Source organism: Symphodus melops (genome assembly GCF_947650265.1).
Source record: "Symphodus melops genome assembly, chromosome: 13".
NCBI lineage: Eukaryota > Metazoa > Chordata > Actinopteri > Labriformes > Labridae > Symphodus > Symphodus melops.
The window spans coordinates 21,459,441-21,478,258 of NC_136703.1; the positions used below are offsets into that span (position 1 = coordinate 21,459,441).

Consider the following 18,818-nt stretch of genomic DNA (forward strand, 5'->3'; position numbering starts at 1 on the left):
TGGGTAACAACAGAGCGGGGCAGCAAGACTAAAATCACAAAACCATGAGAATATTCATCTTAAAACAGTCAAGTGGTATCATGCAATAGTTATAATTACTTATCAAATTCATTTCCCTTATTTATTAGTTTCGACATTTTGTTAAAACAATAACTGATCGAATCAGAGCAACTGAATTCCAATTATTATTGGCCCCGTTATACTGAATGACAGGGCCGTCCTTGCATGCAGTTACAAAGTCTTTTCTGACAAACACAATCTAAAACTCATCACTTATTGTTCAAATTTCAGCTCTGTGCTCCTGTCAGTGTGATCCATTAAATGTAACTGTCACGTAAGGGTTAAAAAACAAAGGAGGAGGACCTAATTACAGGAACAAAAAAATTGAAATATTTAATTAAACAAAATACAAACAAAAACTTACAAATAATAATCCATACAGGAATACAACAACAGAAATACTGGGAACAGAACAGCCCCAACCGACAACTACACCGACAGACAGCAATGAACTGACACAGAGGGGAAGAAACACTGAGACTAAATAGACACAGGGGTAATCAAACACAGGTGAAACTAGTTACACAGGTGAGGACAATTAGTGGCAATCAGACCTCAAGACCAGAAACTAAGAAACACTAACAACCAGGGACACGAGAACTTAAACATGACAAGAAATCACAACTCAGAAATTCGAAACTAAACGAAACAACAATCATGACAGTAACAACATCAATCCCACGAAATTCAACCCAAGTTGACAACAGCAAATGATAATACAATGTCATGTTCTAAACAACAGCCAATAAATATAAAACAACTTTATATGTATGTTGATGATTAAACTCAGAAGTAAGAATCGATCTGTTGCCAGATTCTTCTTCCTTTAACAACATCCTCCAGACACTACAGCTCCAGGGAAGCGGATTTGGAAGTCAAACCAAATGAGATTAAAACAGAGGCTAGCGATAGGACTTGCAATGCATGATGGTTCAGCAGGTCATTAATCCAGCAACAAAATGACTCCCATCAACAGAGATATGGAAAGCCAAATAGAAAAAACCAGCTGTCACATACAGCAGCAGAAAAACACAGACGAACCACAGAGAGTTTACATCCAGAAAGAATCAGGGTGAGGGACCAGAGCTTATGTAAAATTGAGGAGTGACTTACCGTCCAGTGAGAGCCAGTCGTGCTGAGATGATGGCAGTGAAGGAAGAGCGCGGGCCTTGTACTCAAACACCACAGAGTTGGAGATGATCTGGTTACTGATGGCCACCTGCAGCGTCACCAGACCTGTGTCATGAGCTGGAGAGGGAGGGGATCTTGTCAAATCACTACATAGAACAAGTTTACAATGTGAACATTTTGTAGTGAGATGTTTAGTGGGAGTGACTGATAAAACTTTCAATGCACAATTTATATTGGTTTAAACTAAATGTATGGTTTAAATTAGATAAATTAGAACACATTTGGATTTATTGATTCAAATAGATTTATATTACTGGAGGAGCTTCATCTTTATACTTTCTGTTTGAATTATATTCAGTAGCTTTCAATGAAAAGGTGAGTCAAGTAGTCAGCTTTTTCACTTGTTTGCATAAATAACTTGTCAACCTCAGTGATTTCTCCGAAAACTTAAATAAAGGTTGATGATGAACTCCGCATGCCAGAATAAATGCACTAGCAGCATGTCTTGTGTTTCAGGAATGATGGGATTGTTCTTGTAATGATCACCTGTGTTACCTGGGCAGTAGCAGCGCAGCACTCCGGGTTGGATGAGAGAGGCTGGGACTGAAATCTGGTCAAACAAGCAGCTGTAGTTTGAGCTGGCCTCCTGCCAGGGCCCAGTGATCAGCACCTTTACTCCACCCTGAAAAACAGCACAGACTCATAACACACCTGCCAGGTCGAGTTTCGAGTGTCCTGGCTAACATTCTTTGTTTTGTTCTGCCATCTAGGGGGCAAAGGCAAGAACAACACCAAGCAAAGGAAGCCAAGCCCCTAACACTGATCTCTGCTGCCACCATGTGGATTAGCTAATTCAGTTCAATACAACTTTTTTTTCTAAGATACTAAATAAAGGCTAATGCTACCCCTCAGAGGTTGAACAAGGGTATTGCTGCTGACAGAAAACTTGAGCTGTGAGTGGGCACTACATTATCTACTATGAAACAAGGAGAATTTTTTGCACACCATTCAGCAGCTTTTACAGATTTTCGATAAAGTATTACAGGAAAACATTTTCAAAAGTCAGGTTTCCTTCCTAAACGCTGCAACTATTGTCTACCTGCATAAAAATGTGTTTCCTCTATTAAGTTGCCTTTATATTTAGACATTTACCAGCAGCTAGATGTTAGTCTCTTATGGATTTATAAGAAGACACAAGACAACTAATTTACTTAATGTCTTTGTTAGTTTTTAGTTCCCCGTGACTGGTGATTTATTTTTTTTATATGCTACCAGAGAATATGCAGACCAGCTTTTGAGTCCTGATAGCTTATGTTGAGATGGTCTTATAATCACACTCAATGCAAGTGATGTAGTTTATTTTGGGTCGCCAAATATGTAAAGCAACACCTAAGTCATGACTGCAACATCATTTCTAAACTTTTGATCATGGACTTTTTAGGGAAAATTTGACTTATAAATAGTTTTGTTTTGTCCCCAAAATTTTTAAGGAAATAAATAACCAAACATAATGTGTGAATGTGCAGGTGTGCTGTGGTGTAAAAGCTCTGTGAGTCGTAAAAAGAATAGAAAGGCGCTGTACAAGCTCAAGTCTATTTTCCATTTACGATGGCCAAAAATATTATGAATGCCTGCCAACAGAGACACTGCATATTTGCAACAGACATTAAATGCATAGTAGTTGTTAATTTAACATTGAGGCTGGCAGGAAACCATAGGAGAGATTGTCTCTGCCCCCACTGAAAACAAACTCAGAGTTAAGACAAAAGAATGAAACAGACGTAGGAAGAGAATATGTTTACTGACAAGCTAATGTGACCAAATATAAATTACATTTTGTTTTTATTACAGCACTACATACATCAACAGTACGGCAGCTTTCAGAAGCAGCTTCTTTAAACATGTTGTGTCTGTCACAACAACAAGACATCCTGAATATGTCCTGACGTCCTGTTACAACGATAAAATCAAGGATTTCTCTGGCTTCGATAACTGTTAAAAAGTACTCAAAAAAAAAGGATATAACATAGGTTTAGTCAATTTCCAATTCATTTAGATATTTTAGTGTACAATTCTACATTTTATATCTTTAAATATGTCTCCCCCCTCTAAGCGTACTTTTAACTCCATCCTTCACTGTAGCTGTAAAAATAAAACTCACCTCAGGATAGGACCACTCAGGTGAGTAGTCAGTGACCATGAAGAGGCGGCCCGTGGCCTGAAGCATCCCAAGAGCCCCTTGGGCCACAGCTGCAGACACCACCTCTGCTACATTCATGTAGGACAATGAGCCTGCCTCTCCAGAGTTTCCCCCTGTCCCAGTCCCCCCATTCAGAGACTGGGGGCTGCAGCAGGGCTGAAGGCAGAGCTCTGAGGGGTTGTAGCCAGAGCCCCTGGCACCGCCATCCTCTTGGCCTGGCTGGGGCGGCCCACCGGCTGCATTCTGACTATCTGAGCTGTGTGATGTGACCAGCTGGTGAGCATACATGGCCCCACCGGCTGACATTGTAGTTCCACTGGCATCCACAGAGATGAAGTCGTTAATCAGGTCAGAGAACTGGTTACCGAAAGAGATGTCAAAGTGATCCAGACTGATCTCCATGCCTGTCCCTCCTGCGCCTCCATTACTGGCTGCTCCACCCAGGCCCTGGTGGGTTCCCACAGTGTTGTAGAGTCCCTGCACCATGCTTGTGCCCTGGAGAAGAGGCTGCAGCTGTTGTTGCTGCTGTGAGCGACTGCTGCCATCACTGTTGTTGCCATTATGAATTCCTTCTCCTGTACCTCCTGTCCCTCCTCCGTTACCATCTGAGGACTGCTGCAGGTAGTGATCTGTGCCTCCTCCCTCTCCGTTTCCTGCCCCACAGGTTTGAATGTGGTCTCCTTGCTTGAGTAGATTCTCCGCTCCATTCTCATTGGTTCCAGCTTGACCTGAACTCACACCTCCTTGCTGATCCAGACCAACCACCTCTTCATGCTCAGCACCTAAACCAGGAAAGGTGCCCTGGTACTGCAGCAGCTGGAGAGAGCCGGCCTGGCCGGGTGCCTCGGTTGGTGAGCCTCCATTGCAGTTAGGCCTGTGCTGGGTCTGGTGGGCCTGGTGGTGGTGGTGTAGGTGACCATTGCTGCCTGGGGAGTCCGTCTTCACCACTTGTAGCCCCATGTAAGCTCCAGAGTCGTGGGAATTGTGCTCCATCATGTGTGTTTTCTGGTTCATTCCGGGTCTCCCCTGCTGAGCCTGACCTGTCTGAGAGGTGTCCTGGAGGAAGAAGCTAGGGGAGCGATTCTGATGCTGCATATGAGGGCTGGACATGGCCTGACTGTAGCTCACTGCAGCTGCACTGGAAGTATAGTCCTGCTTGGCATCGATGGCACTGAAATCCATCTGTTCCAGGGTGGTGCTGGGACTCAGACCCCCACCAGAAGGAAGCATGGAGCCTGCTGGATTGAGAGAAAGATTTCCCTGGCCTGAACCAGCACCAGATGACACATTGACCCCATTACCACAGTTCACTACTGCGCCAACTTGGTAGCCGCTCTCCTTGGCCAGCTGCTGCTCGAAAGACGTGTCTTCTGTCTTGATATTTTTAACCAAAGCTGAGTTGTAGGTATAGCCGTTGTCAGACATGGTGGGGGAGCGCTGCAAACTGCCGTTGGTGCTAGCAGAGGAAGATGAGGTTGAAGAGGAGTTGCCTTCTGTCTTCATTGCACTGCCTCCATATGTCTGGCCTTGTTTGGGGTTGTTTAAGAAACAATCGGGATCAAAGTTCATATTGGTCTCAGGGATCTTGATGTTTCCAGAGTCCAGACTACTAGAGAGGACCAGTTCCTCAGACACCCCTGCTGAGGACAGCATGGCCAGACTGTCTCCTGCAGCGTTAGTCCCAGGCTCCCCTACTCCTCCTCCTCCAGGGAAGGCAAATTTATGACGATCAGAGGCAACTGACAGCACCAAGCCCTGTGAGGTGGCATCTGCACCCATTAAGTGACTGTTTGGACCCCCAGTGGGAGACATGCTGTAGACAGGGTCTCCAGTGACCTCAGACATGAAGACACTCTGAGACAAGCCGGACATGACAGAGGCCACGTGGCTCATCCCTGTAACCACAGGGCTGTCGGCCATGTCTGGATCGCTGTTGAGGCCGCTGCTGATGGAGACCGGGGAGTTCTGTGTCGTGTCAGGGACCTCCACCTGGTTGGTGGACGACACCTCCGTGCTGTTCTGGTGCAGCAGGACAGGTTTGTGGACCTTGCCGTTGCGTTTCTCCCTGGCGCTGCCCCCTCCTCCTCCTCCTCCCCCGGAGCTTTTGCCTCCACCATGGGCGCTGTGCTCAGTCTTCCCTTCAGACACATCGTTGTTCTGGACCTCAGAGTGAGCGCTGCTGTAACCACCCGAGCGGGGGTCCACTTTAGGGGAGATGATGCGGTGTTTGGCGCTGTTACATTTGTGGTGCACACTGCTTCCTGCACCTGTGTAAACGACATCACAAAAATGACACAAATCAAATCTCAATTATGAAACCAAGAGATGTTCATATACTGTACTTCAGTTTCTACTTCATAGTGGGGACAAAGATGGATGGTCTGTTTTTGTATGAACAACTTTGTGAAAAAGGATTTTCTTTTCAGGATAATTAAACAGGCCTTTCTTTTATGCACCCAGTTGATGAGTTCTATTTGAAGTTTAGGCTTGTCATTGGAAAAAAAAAGAAGAAACAAACAAGGGATTATCCAAAGCTATTTGATTTATTGGATCACTGTAACCAAGAAATATTTTTTTCTTGAGTTACAGCCTGAAGGGCTATTACGCAGCTGAAACTATATGATTGACTGGAATATAATTTCAGAACAGCTGGGCTATTTCAGATTTAGCCCTGACAGTTCTCACTGAACAAAAATTAAAAAAAGCAATAAACCTGAATGAATTTCACAATAAATCAACCAGAAATAAAATACCTCAACCTTCTCAATCTACCCTCTAACAATACAACATCTTAAAGACCATTTGTTGTGATTTCTTTCAGTTATCTCTGGACAACAAACCCCAGCCTGCTCACTAGCCCTTACCCAGGGTGCCTGTGCAGAGGCAGTTGTGAGTCCGGGGAGGTGGCTTGGTTTGGTGGCTGTCCAGAATCTGTTGCACTAGCTGCTCCACTGAGAAGCCAGAACTGCTGTTCCCGTTGCTGCAAGTCCACTTGATGCCATGAACTGCCGGGAGAGAGGAGGAGACAGAGACGTCAGCCAGCCCAACAGACCACCAGCCACGCCAACCCCCCGCTCCACCCTCTGGCCACTCTGTCTATCTTCAGGTAAACCTCATGCTTCTCACTGGATCTTGTTTTTTTCCAATTGAAACTTCAAGGCAATGTGTCAACTGGCCTTAGGTCAAATGGTAAAATAGCACCAATAAGTGAAAAGTGATTGGCAATGTCTTCCATTTGGATTTTGCTCGAGTACAGATGATTTTCTGCTTGTATACCATATTCATACAATGGCAATTGATGTATTTTCACTGATGTTACCCATTGGAGACTGAAGTGTAGTTTTGAAGCTGAACTATAGAAGTCCCCATATCAAAAATGCTGTCTCAAACTAACTTTTACACTACCTAGCAACAGGCAAAGAGGTGGAGCTGAGGTGGGCCTTCAGCCTCTTATTAAACATCCATAATGTGCCCGACTGTCAGTCAGCCACCTCATAATAACGATGCATAACTTGTAGCGGTATTATCATCAAAACAGATCAACGACCTCTGTACAGCATTTAACAATAAAGACCAAAACTGTTCTTGAGCCAGACTGCAAACACATTTTGACATGACCTATAAACACTTCCAGGGCTTTTGCAGCAAGTCTCAAGTGGACACTTGAGGAGCGATAGTTAAAACACGTTTAGCAATAAAACTGCTGGTCCTTGAGTGTTCACTTGAAAATGGTAGCTAAAGCAGGGGAATGCCCATTATGTCAAATATTAAAATCTCAATTTTTGGGTGTGTAATTTTGGGGTAATTTTCTTTAATATAGCATATGTTTTGATGATATTAAGGATTAAAGTAATGGGCACATTTTGAACATTCGGGGGCATGGTTAAGTTGACTGACAGGGTTGTGTATTAGCTCTTTGCCAGGAGGCTTAAGGCCCACCACAGCATCAGCCCTTTGTCTGTTATTGTACTACAGCAGCTTGATTAAAAGTTCAGGGTAAAGCATTTCCAATATATGGACCACTATTGCATGACTTTTTCTTCAAAAACAAATGCATGATGTCACTGAGACAACCTCCATGTTGAATCTAATCCATGCGTCAGTCTGGAGAGTTGTTAGGCTGTTTTACCTTGTAGCAGTCTCCCTTGGTTTTCAATATTGATTGACTTTTTAGTGATCGATCAGTCTTGCAAATTTATTTTATAGACTGATAAGGGCTTGTCATATTCCCTAAATGTATATAATCTACTACCTAGAATACAGAAGTATGAGATTGTACAAGCATTTGACCTTCTCATCCCTGAGGGCGACAGAGAAAAATGGCCACCGCCGTGTGAATATACTCAATGTGTCTTGTTTCCTTTATCCAGACTTGAACAGATGCCTTCTCCACTCTCCCTTCACTGTTGCGTCAAGTCTTCTGTACTCCACTATTGATTCTTGTGTCAGTCTCCGTCGTGCCTCTCTGTGTTCTCCCCTCTGTGAGTACTGATGAAAGTGACAAAAAGTGCACTCCTTCCATCCTCCACCCTTCTCCTGACCTGTGACTCCATCCTGACAGGGGAGGCCTCTGGGGAGGACCCTCACTCGCTCACGCTGCTGCTGCTGCAGCAAAGGAAAAAGAGAGGCCTTTTCTACTGCAAGGCTTCACTCCTTACCTCTGTCACACCTCACTAGCAACTCCTAATACTTTTCATCGCTCCGCTTGCCAACCAGCCACCACTTCTGATGAGACAGATAGTGGTTTTAGAGGCTGCAAGGTGGCGGGAGACACCACTGAGTGCTGCAGCGCCTCAAGCTCTCAGCCGGAAAAAAAATGGTAATATTTCAGAAGTGAAGCATATTTAGACTATCAAACAAAATCAAGGCCGCTTTAATTCAAGCTCCCTACACTTCAGTGCCTCCTTTAGTTAAATATGCAATACAGAGATACATATAAAGAGAGTGAGGTTTGCAGCATGTGTGAAAAACAGCAAGAATTTGCTCAGTGCATTTCTGTTTGCACATGAGATAAAAGAAGATGGAAACAGAGAACGTGCGTGAGGGTACTGCAGATTGATAAGAGAGAGAGCTAGTTAAAGCAAAGTGGAAAAAGCTGGGAAACATGATTGGAGGACTGGGATAAGGATCTAACTTGAAAGCTTTAAGATCCTTTGGCAGATTACAGGCCGGTCACCAGCAGATGTCAGCAGAACTGCTGTTATCGGGCTTAGATCACAGACAGCTTAGTATGGCAGGTTAAAGAAACATAAATACATTTTGATCTGTTATAAAGTTAGAAGCAGGGAAAAATGATTCAACACTAAATGTTTATCTAGTGTTGTTTTAATTACTGCACAAGTAACTTTGTCTGAACAGAGATCCTTTTCGATGGACTGGCTTGAGTCACTGCTCCCATCCTGACAGTGTTTAAAGCAAACAGCACTAATTAGATGATGATAGTAATACTGACACTGAGATGAGAGGGCCACAGGCAGATCAAATTTGACTGTCATGAATCCCCCTCCTGTGATGAAGCCAGCAGGGAGGCTGTAGGACAGAAGAGCATCCATTCAGCTGATCTGACTCAGAGAGGGTGACGGAGCAAGAGTGTGCGCCTACTACACCCAGCTAACATCCACCATCTAGTGCCATCCCTATTTGTCCAAACAATCATGTCGTCCCTACACCCTGATCTGATCCCTCGTGCCAGAATTGCCACAGCCCTCTTCATTTCGACGGGCGTCACCTCCGGAGGCTCAGGGTTGTTGACGCACAGTTTTCGGCATGTCTGCCTGTCTGCTCGTCTCACTGAGGGTTATGTTCCAAAGCAAACGTGACAGGAGCAGTGCTACAAGGTTTAATCCCAGTGGCAGCAACAGCAGAGGAACCAAACAGCAACCAGGTCAAATCATCATCCCGATGACTGGGTCCTGTCATGAGCAGCATCAGAAAGGCCTATTGACAAACACAGGACACACGAATATACCCCCTTCTAGTTGCCTCTGCACCATTGGGCCTCACATGGTACAGTGGAGTGCAATAGTTTACATGATGACCAGCCCTGTCTTTCTTATCTCCGTGTGTTCTCCTCTGACCCTGTCTCTTTAGCAGAGAGACAGGCCTTCTGTCTGTCTGGGTGTTTGTTAAAGCCGCTCATGCGCTATCTGTCAGCAGGCTCGGGGCGTAGCTGGAAAGAGTGCTGCGTGTTGAGAGCATAAGACCAAACGAGTGAATTAAGCTGGCTGCCTTGTCTACGGAGCGGTAGCATGACTGAGTGGTGATGCTACTCTCTTCACCCCCTTCCTTCTTTGCCACCGTCTCATCAAACACTGCAGGGCGTTAAGGAGGAAAAGGTCAGACAAGGCCATGTTTCGCAGAGGTTAGATTTAAACTGCTGTTTGTGTGCGTATAAATGTGCACGTGAACGTTTTTTCAAATGTTTTCTTTTGTCGTAGGTAGACGGGTAAGCTCAACTGATCCATGAAATCCACATTTTTCCTTTGTTGTTTTTTTTTTGCTATCATTAGGGTTGTCAAATGGTTCGTGCATTGAAATATTGTGAAGAGAATAACAAAAATGAAAAAGGGAAGAGGGCAATTATATTGCAGAAAGTTGAAAATGTTCCGGGAAAAACTAACTATTTGACGTTAAACTTCTCCTGCTGACACAAATCAGCTTGGTATCAAAACATTTTCTCAACATTTGCTCAAATCCTGCTTATGAGAGTCAAACATACTGTACTTCTTCAGTCCTTTAGTCCGCAGTCATTCGACAAAGTTTTTTTCAAATTCCTGATACAAATAAAAGGGGAATCTGTCCTTCAGTTTATCTACATAGCCTCTGAAGAATCATGGAAGTTCTGCTATATGCAGAGACATGCATAGTCTTTGCACACATCTCCTCAAGATATAGGTCAGTCAGAGAAAAAAAAGTTGAGTGTATGTTAAAAGCTAATGTATAATTTAAGATTAAATAATGCATGGATAATACAGAATGACTTCATCTTCAGTCTTTACTCTCTACATATAAATGGTTGCTGCCTGGCTGTACCAGTAGAGGGCAATGTTGCTCCATCCCTGAGCCTGTGTTGACATGCTGGCAGGTCCAGAAGAAAGAGAGGGAACAGAGAGGAGAGGAAATACAGAAAGCAGTAGAGGGATTTTTTTTTTTTTTTACTCTTTATGTTACCCCCTCATGTAGCCTGGCAGCTAGAAGTCATCTCACACTCATCCTCTTTGTCCCAACAACTACCAAAGTTAATGACTTTACGCATTACTGCAAATGGTGCTTGGTTTTACATTAAGCCACAGACGTAATGAATACAGTAGGCTGTTGTTGTTCAGTGGCTGTCCTGAGGTAAGGCTTTATGTGGAATGTGTCCTAAAAACTGATAGGAAGCAGAGAAGTGAGGAGGATAACAATATAGCTGAGATGATAGTCTGGACTGCCTTGTCAGTATGCAGCCGGCACGCTTGTGTGTGCTTGTAAAGCTGCTGACAGGGTCCTCTTTACCTGGACGCATCACCAATAATTGGCCACTGGCATATCAGTCACTGGCCCCTGCCAGACACACCCAAATCACAGCCTGGCTGTTAAAGGCATCTTAACAGCTCCCTGAAAGATTTTCAATGCTCCTTTAAGGTCCCCATTTGGCTGGTATCGTCATCAGACAAACCCAGATTTTTTCCAAAATACTGCTTCAAGCTTTGGGCTGCTCTGGAGACTCATAAAAACGCATCTCACAGAGCATTAGTAAAGCTGATAACAACAAGGATCAATCCATTGAGAGAAGGCGGGGGGTTGGGAGCGAGGGGGGGGGGGGGGGGGGGGGGGTGTGACCAGAGATTTCTGGTGAGTCAGACATTCTTGCTCCCACGCACTAACATGAATCAATAACCAGTTTGCTGCCCTCCTGTGCCTCCACTTCCTTCTTGGGCCACGAAGGAGGTGCACTCTCAGCCTGGTCAGAGCCGAGCCAGAGGGTCCAGGGGAAGAGAACTCTGACCCGTGATTGGCAGAAGGCTCCAGGAAGTAAACACAGACTCATGCAGCAGAGAAGGATGCTGGTCGAGGATGCTCTCTGACTGAGGTGCTGAGGGCACTTAGTGTACCAGCTATCAGCTAATAGGAGCAGACAATATATCCTCAGACGAAAACAACAGCCACTATGCTCAGTCTTTCCATGCAAATAGACATGTAAAGACTATTGAGTCCCTTTTAGAGCACACTGTTTATATTAAAGGCTATGCGTTAACGGAGAGACTTAAAATACTCACACATTGGCTTCAGCTGGCCGATCAGCTCCTCTTTGGTCCATTTGGCCCACTCCTTCTTGTCTGTATTGATGGAGCACAGGATAGGACCACATGGTTTCCCACAATCCTCAATGGCTGGAACATTCAAATAGTGGACGAGCACAATATCAGGGTTCTGTGGGGAACAGAGAGGAAGAGAGGGAAGAGGAGATTACATAATGGGCAGTCTTACACGGGAAGCACAGTGTCGTTAGGATACAGCAGCATAGGGCTGTAGTGATACAAAGATGCTACAGTGGGGCTTTTATGTTGAAGAAGATGGGACTGAAGTAGCAAAACAAGATGATAACAAAGCCTGAGAACAGAAGAGTATGAGAAAAAATAAACACACGAGCAGGGAGTAGAACAAATCTGGGATCAGAAACTGACAATAATCCCCCTCATTATGTTGCTATCTGTATGTTTGTATCGCTAAATGAACGTTTGTGTGTATTTGGGCGTGCATATGTGTGATAATTGCAATGTGTGCTCATGTAACACACTTATGGCATTTTGTCAAGTCCTCCCACATGATGAGTCGATGCCCTCAATTAACTCCGCTTGTGTTTACCAAGTCAAAACTCAACAATTTGCCGCCTGCAAATTGTTACAGGGTTACCTCTGCAAATTCCCTAAATTGACAGCTTATGAGTAATAGGTAGCGTTTAAAGGGATGTTGCGCTGGTGTGAGTAATATCAATTCGCTTCTGTAATCATAAAAAGCTTTGATTATTTAGCACGGCAAAGGGATGTTCCCATTTTAGTCTCTATCGCATTAAATTTATTATAAATATCGAAACTCAACACACTAATACAGCATAATAACCCAACACGAACACAAATGATACAAATAGAAGCTGGGGTGATTAAGACAGACTCGTGGCAGCCTAATAAAAGCAGGTAAACAGAAAATGGAAGAAAAATTGCCACCACATGTATGGAAGAAAAAGGGTAAACAAAGCTCCACTTTCATGCATGAATGCACTCACAGCTAAACAAGACGCAAAAATCGACAAACCACCAAAGACCTTGATGGAGAAAAATGCTGTGACAACATGTGTGTGACTGCAGTTTGAAGCTTCATCAGTACTAAGTGGCAAATAAATCAAGGCCACTGCTACTGTAGGTCTGTGCTCCCTCTCAGTGTGTACCATTAATCCTCGACTACATCACCCCTCTCTCCCTCTCCCTCCCGCTCCCTACTCCCCCCTTTTCATCAGACAGGGGTGTGGCTGGGCGAACGCAGATACGAAGAAACAACTACATCTCTGACAAAACATCCTACATGTACGAACAGCTATCCTCTGACTGTGCGTTCGCAGTCACTGTTCCAGAAATGAAGCATCCACACCTTTCATGCAAACATGCAGCCCAACGTGCTCCACAAAGATGTACAAATGAAAACAAGATGCAAAACTTTGTTGTGTCACCCAAAAAGGGAGTTAATCTATGGAACAGATATCGGATATAACATTGTAAAATGGAAGATCAAAAAGCTTTACCTGCACTGTCTGTACCTTCTGTCAGAGAATATGTTCGGGTGAGTGTGAGGGTATATTTTATTTTGTTGTTGCAATGTTTTGTTTTGCTCGTTATCTGTTTCTCTGTGTTCTCGAAAGCGTTGCTTTTACTTGATTGGTAAGCTTGATAGAAAAAAAGGACGAGGACCAGCTATGTTTTTTGGACACGCTTAATTTTTTTCAACTTGGCCGTATCCCCTTTTTAAACAGTGACGAGTTATAAATGACATCTTTAAAAAAAAATGTAGTTACTGTTGTTGTTAAAATTTTGGGTAAATCTAAACTAACGACATCGATTACAACTCAAAAAAACTGGAGCGGTATGACCTCCCTCTTCTCACCCTCACAGGGAGCTACTGGTGCTTTACATTTCAGTGTGTTATCCCACTGCTTACCCTGTCCCCTGTCATTGGTGTGGACACCAATGTTTGGATTGACTGTGAATGTGTGTGTGTGTTGCCCCCCAGATGGCATCACCAGCTGTGTCAATAGCCAAGAGATGCCCTCAATCCTGACTGGGAAATGAGAGCGTTGAATACCGACTGCTTCATTCAGCAATGAGCGCACATGAACGTATGTGGATGTATGGGTGCAGGTGGGAGTGAATATGCATGGGCACACAGCGTAGGCATTAATGTAGGCAAACACACACACAGACACACACATGCAAACAGACTGGGCAAGGACAAACTCATTAGGATACTGTAACCGACGTTTACTCACACTGGTGTATGTGAACACAATCATACACATGGATACACAGAATAGCCTCCTTCCCACACCCACACTCACAGCTGTTTCCTACCTATTCCACATAATCACACACAAACTAAACACGTTTACACTACACATACACGGCGCTAGTTAAGATCAGTGGGTTGAGCATGCACCCCATGTACAAGGCAACAGTTCTCATCACACAGGTGCAAGGGTTGAGTCCAAATCTTAATACTGTTTGGTGCACGTCATCCCCAGTGTTTGATTTATTTCCTGCCCCTCTACTGCCATCCTGTCCTAATAAATGCAAAGGCCCCAAAAAAATAAATAGATGGAGAGCATGCAGGTGATCATAACACAAGTAATTGGTGTTTTTTGTGCTGTCCACCTGGAACTTTTCATTTGTCTCCTCTTTTTTTTTTTTTTTTTTTTTTTTTTTTACAACATTTTGAACAGTTCTCTCCAAACTAAAGCACACCTTCACTCTGAGAGGAAAACAACACAATGAAAATGTAAAGCATCACATAAATCTATCACAATTGCAATATAATTTAATTTCCTTCTGGCTGCTTTCCTTTTCCATGGTGTGGTATCAGGAGTTTTTACTCCAGGAGAGGGGGGTAGGGGGCTGAAGAGGAACTTTTTTTTTTTTTTTTTTTGCTGGGTACTATTTTCCAGAGAAAATGAGATCTCATTAACTTATTGATTAATTGTGTAATGGAGTCTTGTTTTTTTTTTTTTTCCCCCAACGCGTTTCCCATGTGGGGTTTCAGGGAAGCTTTCCAGCCTTGCTTCCTGCAGTGGAGGCAAAAAGCGGGGTTTAGTTTCAGGACCCTGTGATGTGCACGTGTGTGAGGATGTGAAGCCGTTTGTTTCCCTCTGAATACGAGTGAGTAGGATTCTGTGAGTGCATATGTGCGTGAGCCTATAAATACATGCATGTCAGCATGTTGCCACACGCAACCCCAAACACATAGTTTATGTGTGCCAAGCTTTCACATATTGAAGGCTCTGAATGCATGAATGTATCATGTGTAAAAATGTAGCGCGTCTCCAGCCAGCGTTTTGATGTTGCTGTGTTGTGTTAATGTTTACTGCGCCTCCCTAGAACAGATGGATAGATGTCGAGCTAATTACTAGCGGAGTCTTGGGGAGTCAGCCATGGGGGTGGAAGGCCTGCTGAGTGGGTGGTGGAGCGCCTTCCTGCCCCTCCCCTCTCCGCGTTCTCTCCGTCTTTGACAGATCCATCAACATACAAAGGATTACATGCACCTTAAATTGAGCACGCAGTCACGCACGTGATAAAAAGTTGGTAGGAATACACATATTCATGTGCAGGACATCGCCATCGCAACCAGAGGATAAAGGTGCTGTTGTAGCCAGGCAACAGGTTTCTCTGGCACCCACGCACACAGAGGCAGCCAGTGCTCCTACGATCTCACAGTGACTGCCTACCTCGTCCTGAAGTCATACACCCTGTTCTACTCCGAAGGACAAGGAGGGAGAGAAAGAATGTGAAGTAGAGAGAGAGAGAGAGAGAGAGAGAGAGAGAGAGAGAGAGAGAGAGAGAGAGAGAGAGAGCGGCTAATGGGGCTGAGGACACAGACAGAGCTAAATGTCGAGGGAGACACATGCAATGACCTTCTCGTTCGTGGGAATGTGTATCTTGAGACATAATGAACCGAGACTCAAATCAGGTGGAATCTGGTGTTAGTGGTCAGGTTTTGTCCGCTGTCTCCCCCTAGTCTTTGTGACCCCTGCCACAAATCTGCCACTTAACTGGAACACCTCCATGTAACTACTCTAACAACCTACCGAAACTCATTAAGAGACAAAAAGAAAGAGAGAGAGAGAGAGAGAGAGAGAGAGTTCCACGTAGAGATACTTGGTAAGACCAAGAGAGTCAGAGACAAGAAGAAGAATGAGAGTAACAGCTCTTATATTGTCAGCCAGGCAGTTCGGCTCTATGGTCGTACTCCAGCATAGCACAACCCGTGCACAGGAGCGATAAGAACGCCATTAACATGAAAGGTTCTTAATTGAGAGGGGATGCTTCATGCTACGTGGATGAGCTGGGGAGCGCAGGGGGGGGGGATCCTTATTCCTCTCTGATAAAATAACACTCAATGAGGAATGGGGGGCTTCAAAGCCCGTCATTCTGACAGGGAGCAAAGCAGGCAGAGGCTAAGTCGGGGAAAAGCCCCCGGAATGTGGGGAAATAAGCAAAGGAGGCAAGGAATGAGATGGTTCTTCATGGGAGGATTGAACTATCGTGCTACAGGGATATCCATTTCAGCATAAAATATCATAAAAGCAGGAGCACTCGATTGTTTTGTCGCACATCTTCAGCAACAAGGCGGAAATAAAGAGGGGAGGTGCTTGTTGTTTGTGTTTTTGTGGATGTATCGGTGCCTTCATGTTTGTGCGTCTGCCTACATTTAATCATAAATAGCATGTGAATGAGTGTCTAGAGGCAGATTTCTGTATGTTTGTTGGCATCGGTGTGCATGCAAAATGAGCCCAATGAGCTGTGAGTGTGAGTCTGAGTACATCTGCTATTTAGACTGCATATTCATGCTGTCTGTGCTGGATATGTGCATTAGAATTTGGTTGCATGCATCTCTGTGTGGCTTTATGTGCACATGGCACCACCTCTTACGATTCACATGTGTTTCATGTCGTGTGCTGTGGTCCACTGAACGGGTATGAGAGGTTATTAAGGCCCTGCTCTGTTGGCCGTGCGGGGGCAGTTGGCCTGGCGGTGGCATAGTGATGGATGGCAGGGTGTGCCAGTCATTAGGCAGCCTCCTGGCCTCTGGCACCGAGGTTGCACTCTTAAACACCGACCTCCCCCGCCTGTCCCCAAACGCCGCTGCTCATTTCAAGGTCAACTGCCTCTGTGGTGCTGTAAGTTCACCTCCACGAGGCACAAGACTTCTTCGTTTTTTTGTTTGGAACCTTTATCGCTCTCTGCCGACGGGTGTGTTTTGGAATGTGGGGGCGGCTGGCTGGTGCTGCGCCTCGTGCAGACACACAGAGGAACAGACACACGCATGCAACATGCAAGCACACACACACACACACACACACACACCGAGGTAAACAAAACCACATGTCAAAGTCTCCCAAAAAGGCAGCAAACAGCCTGGAGCTCCTGTCGAGGCAGCAGAGCAATCCACAATTTGAACCCACTTTCCTCCCTCTCTCTTCAGGTCCTCTATGACAAACTCTTTCTTTAAATGTTCCCAGTTTGGAATACAGACACCCTAATTGGGGTGTCTGGAGTCAACACTTAACTGCTACAATTCACCCTCTATTGCACCGAGCTCACTACCAACTACAACACTGTCTAAGTGCCAAGCTAAAACGATGCCCGGGGTGGATACAAATCCAGGAGTGCGAGCCAGTCTACTGAAGGTTTCTTAGTGCGAGTTGCCTCGATTGCCTCTGTCCAAGGTCTGAGAGTGATAGCAAAGCAGGAGGCACAGCAGGAGATCCTGATTTAGGGAAGATTCATACTCCACCTCTTTACCTCCACTACCTAGCGTACTGGCTGGGAGATATGAAAGGCAGAACTTGGAACTTTTGAGGAACAGGAAGAGGCCAGCATGTTTGAGCGTGTTTCAGAGCAAGCCAGGGCTGAGGCCTGTGATGTTTAATTCAGGAGCACATAATCACTCCGATGGAGTTGAGAGCGGGGCTTTAAATAACTCAGCTTAGAGGGGCAGAACTACTTCACTCTGGGTGGGGGGGGGAATGCAAGCCTGGCTGCATGTGTGTGTGTGTGTGTGTGTGCGTACACGCACAGGATCGTGTGTGACTGTGTGTAATTGTGCATACATGAGTACGTTTCATATTTCGACATGTCTGCGTTTGAGTATGCAAGCGAGTGCTCCTATCATTTTTTATTTTTTTTTTGTGCGTGGCTCCTCCCTGCTTTGACATTTTTTATTTGTGCAGTGCATCACAGTAAAAGGTGGAGTGTGTTTGTTGCTGTGCCAAGCATCTGCATGCATTACAATAAAAGTGCAAAAGGCCAGCATTCAGAGGCTGAATATTGAGGAGTATTCTGGATGCCAAGCAGGCAGGCAGTAAGTCAGGCGGTAAGGCGGGCAGTGAGGCATTGAAGCCCCTTTAGCTGCCACAACTCAACTCACAGTTTTACAGCCTACTTATTCTTCCTAAGGCCCTCGCAGAGCACACTAGCCTCTCCATTAGTTGTGGTGGTCCCATGTGAGAGGCCACGCTGCCCAGGGGCGAGCAGAGAAAAGGCCATCAGGAGCCCATCCGGCTGCTATAATGGCCTCAGCTGAGCCCATGGCACTGATCCTAATATTCAGAGTCCATCCAGGTGACATAAAGTCACACTGGAATAAAAGGAGGGAGAGGAAGTGACTGAGAACTCTTAGACACAGGGAGGATTTCACCGTTCACTTCGCTCCTCATGCTTCTCCTCTTTTTGTTTCCGCCTCAGAATAACCTCTCAACCTCTGGCTTTCTCCGGCTCTTTTCCACTTGCTTGCTCTCACATTTTCACATCTTCCTCCGAGGGCATAGCGCAATTCATTTGGACGAGAAAAACACAGCTAATGCCATCTCACTGTACTCCCCCCCCCCCCCCCCCCCCCCCCCCCCGTGCAAGCCTTTCATATCAGCGCAGAGTCTGATTTGTTTGTGTGCGTCGTCTTTCTCCCTGTGCCAGTCGACAAGGCGTGCTATTTATGTGCCTTTGCCGTCTATGAGCGAAACAGGACTTCACAGGAGCAGCCAGGGGAGAAAGATGTGCTGGTGCATTTCTAAACAGGGAGACACAGGGAGGACTGATGTGTGTCCAGCAGCAAGACGGTCCAACCTGGCTGCTATCTGCTTCTGCAACGGCCCGCTGAACAACAATAGATAACACCAGTCGTCGGC

General features: G+C 45.2%; 1 protein-coding gene across 1 annotated transcript in view; it reads right to left on the reverse strand.

The window, feature by feature from the left end:
- Window positions 1–18,818, reverse strand: part of camta1a (calmodulin binding transcription activator 1a) — a 292,114-nt gene that overhangs the window by 24,588 nt on the left and 248,708 nt on the right. Inside the window, 5 exon segments of the mRNA XM_079360272.1 lie at window positions 1,174–1,308; window positions 1,747–1,873; window positions 3,353–5,658; window positions 6,256–6,396; window positions 11,650–11,803. Coding sequence (XP_079216398.1) covers window positions 1,174–1,308; window positions 1,747–1,873; window positions 3,353–5,658; window positions 6,256–6,396; window positions 11,650–11,803 — 2,863 coding nt within the window.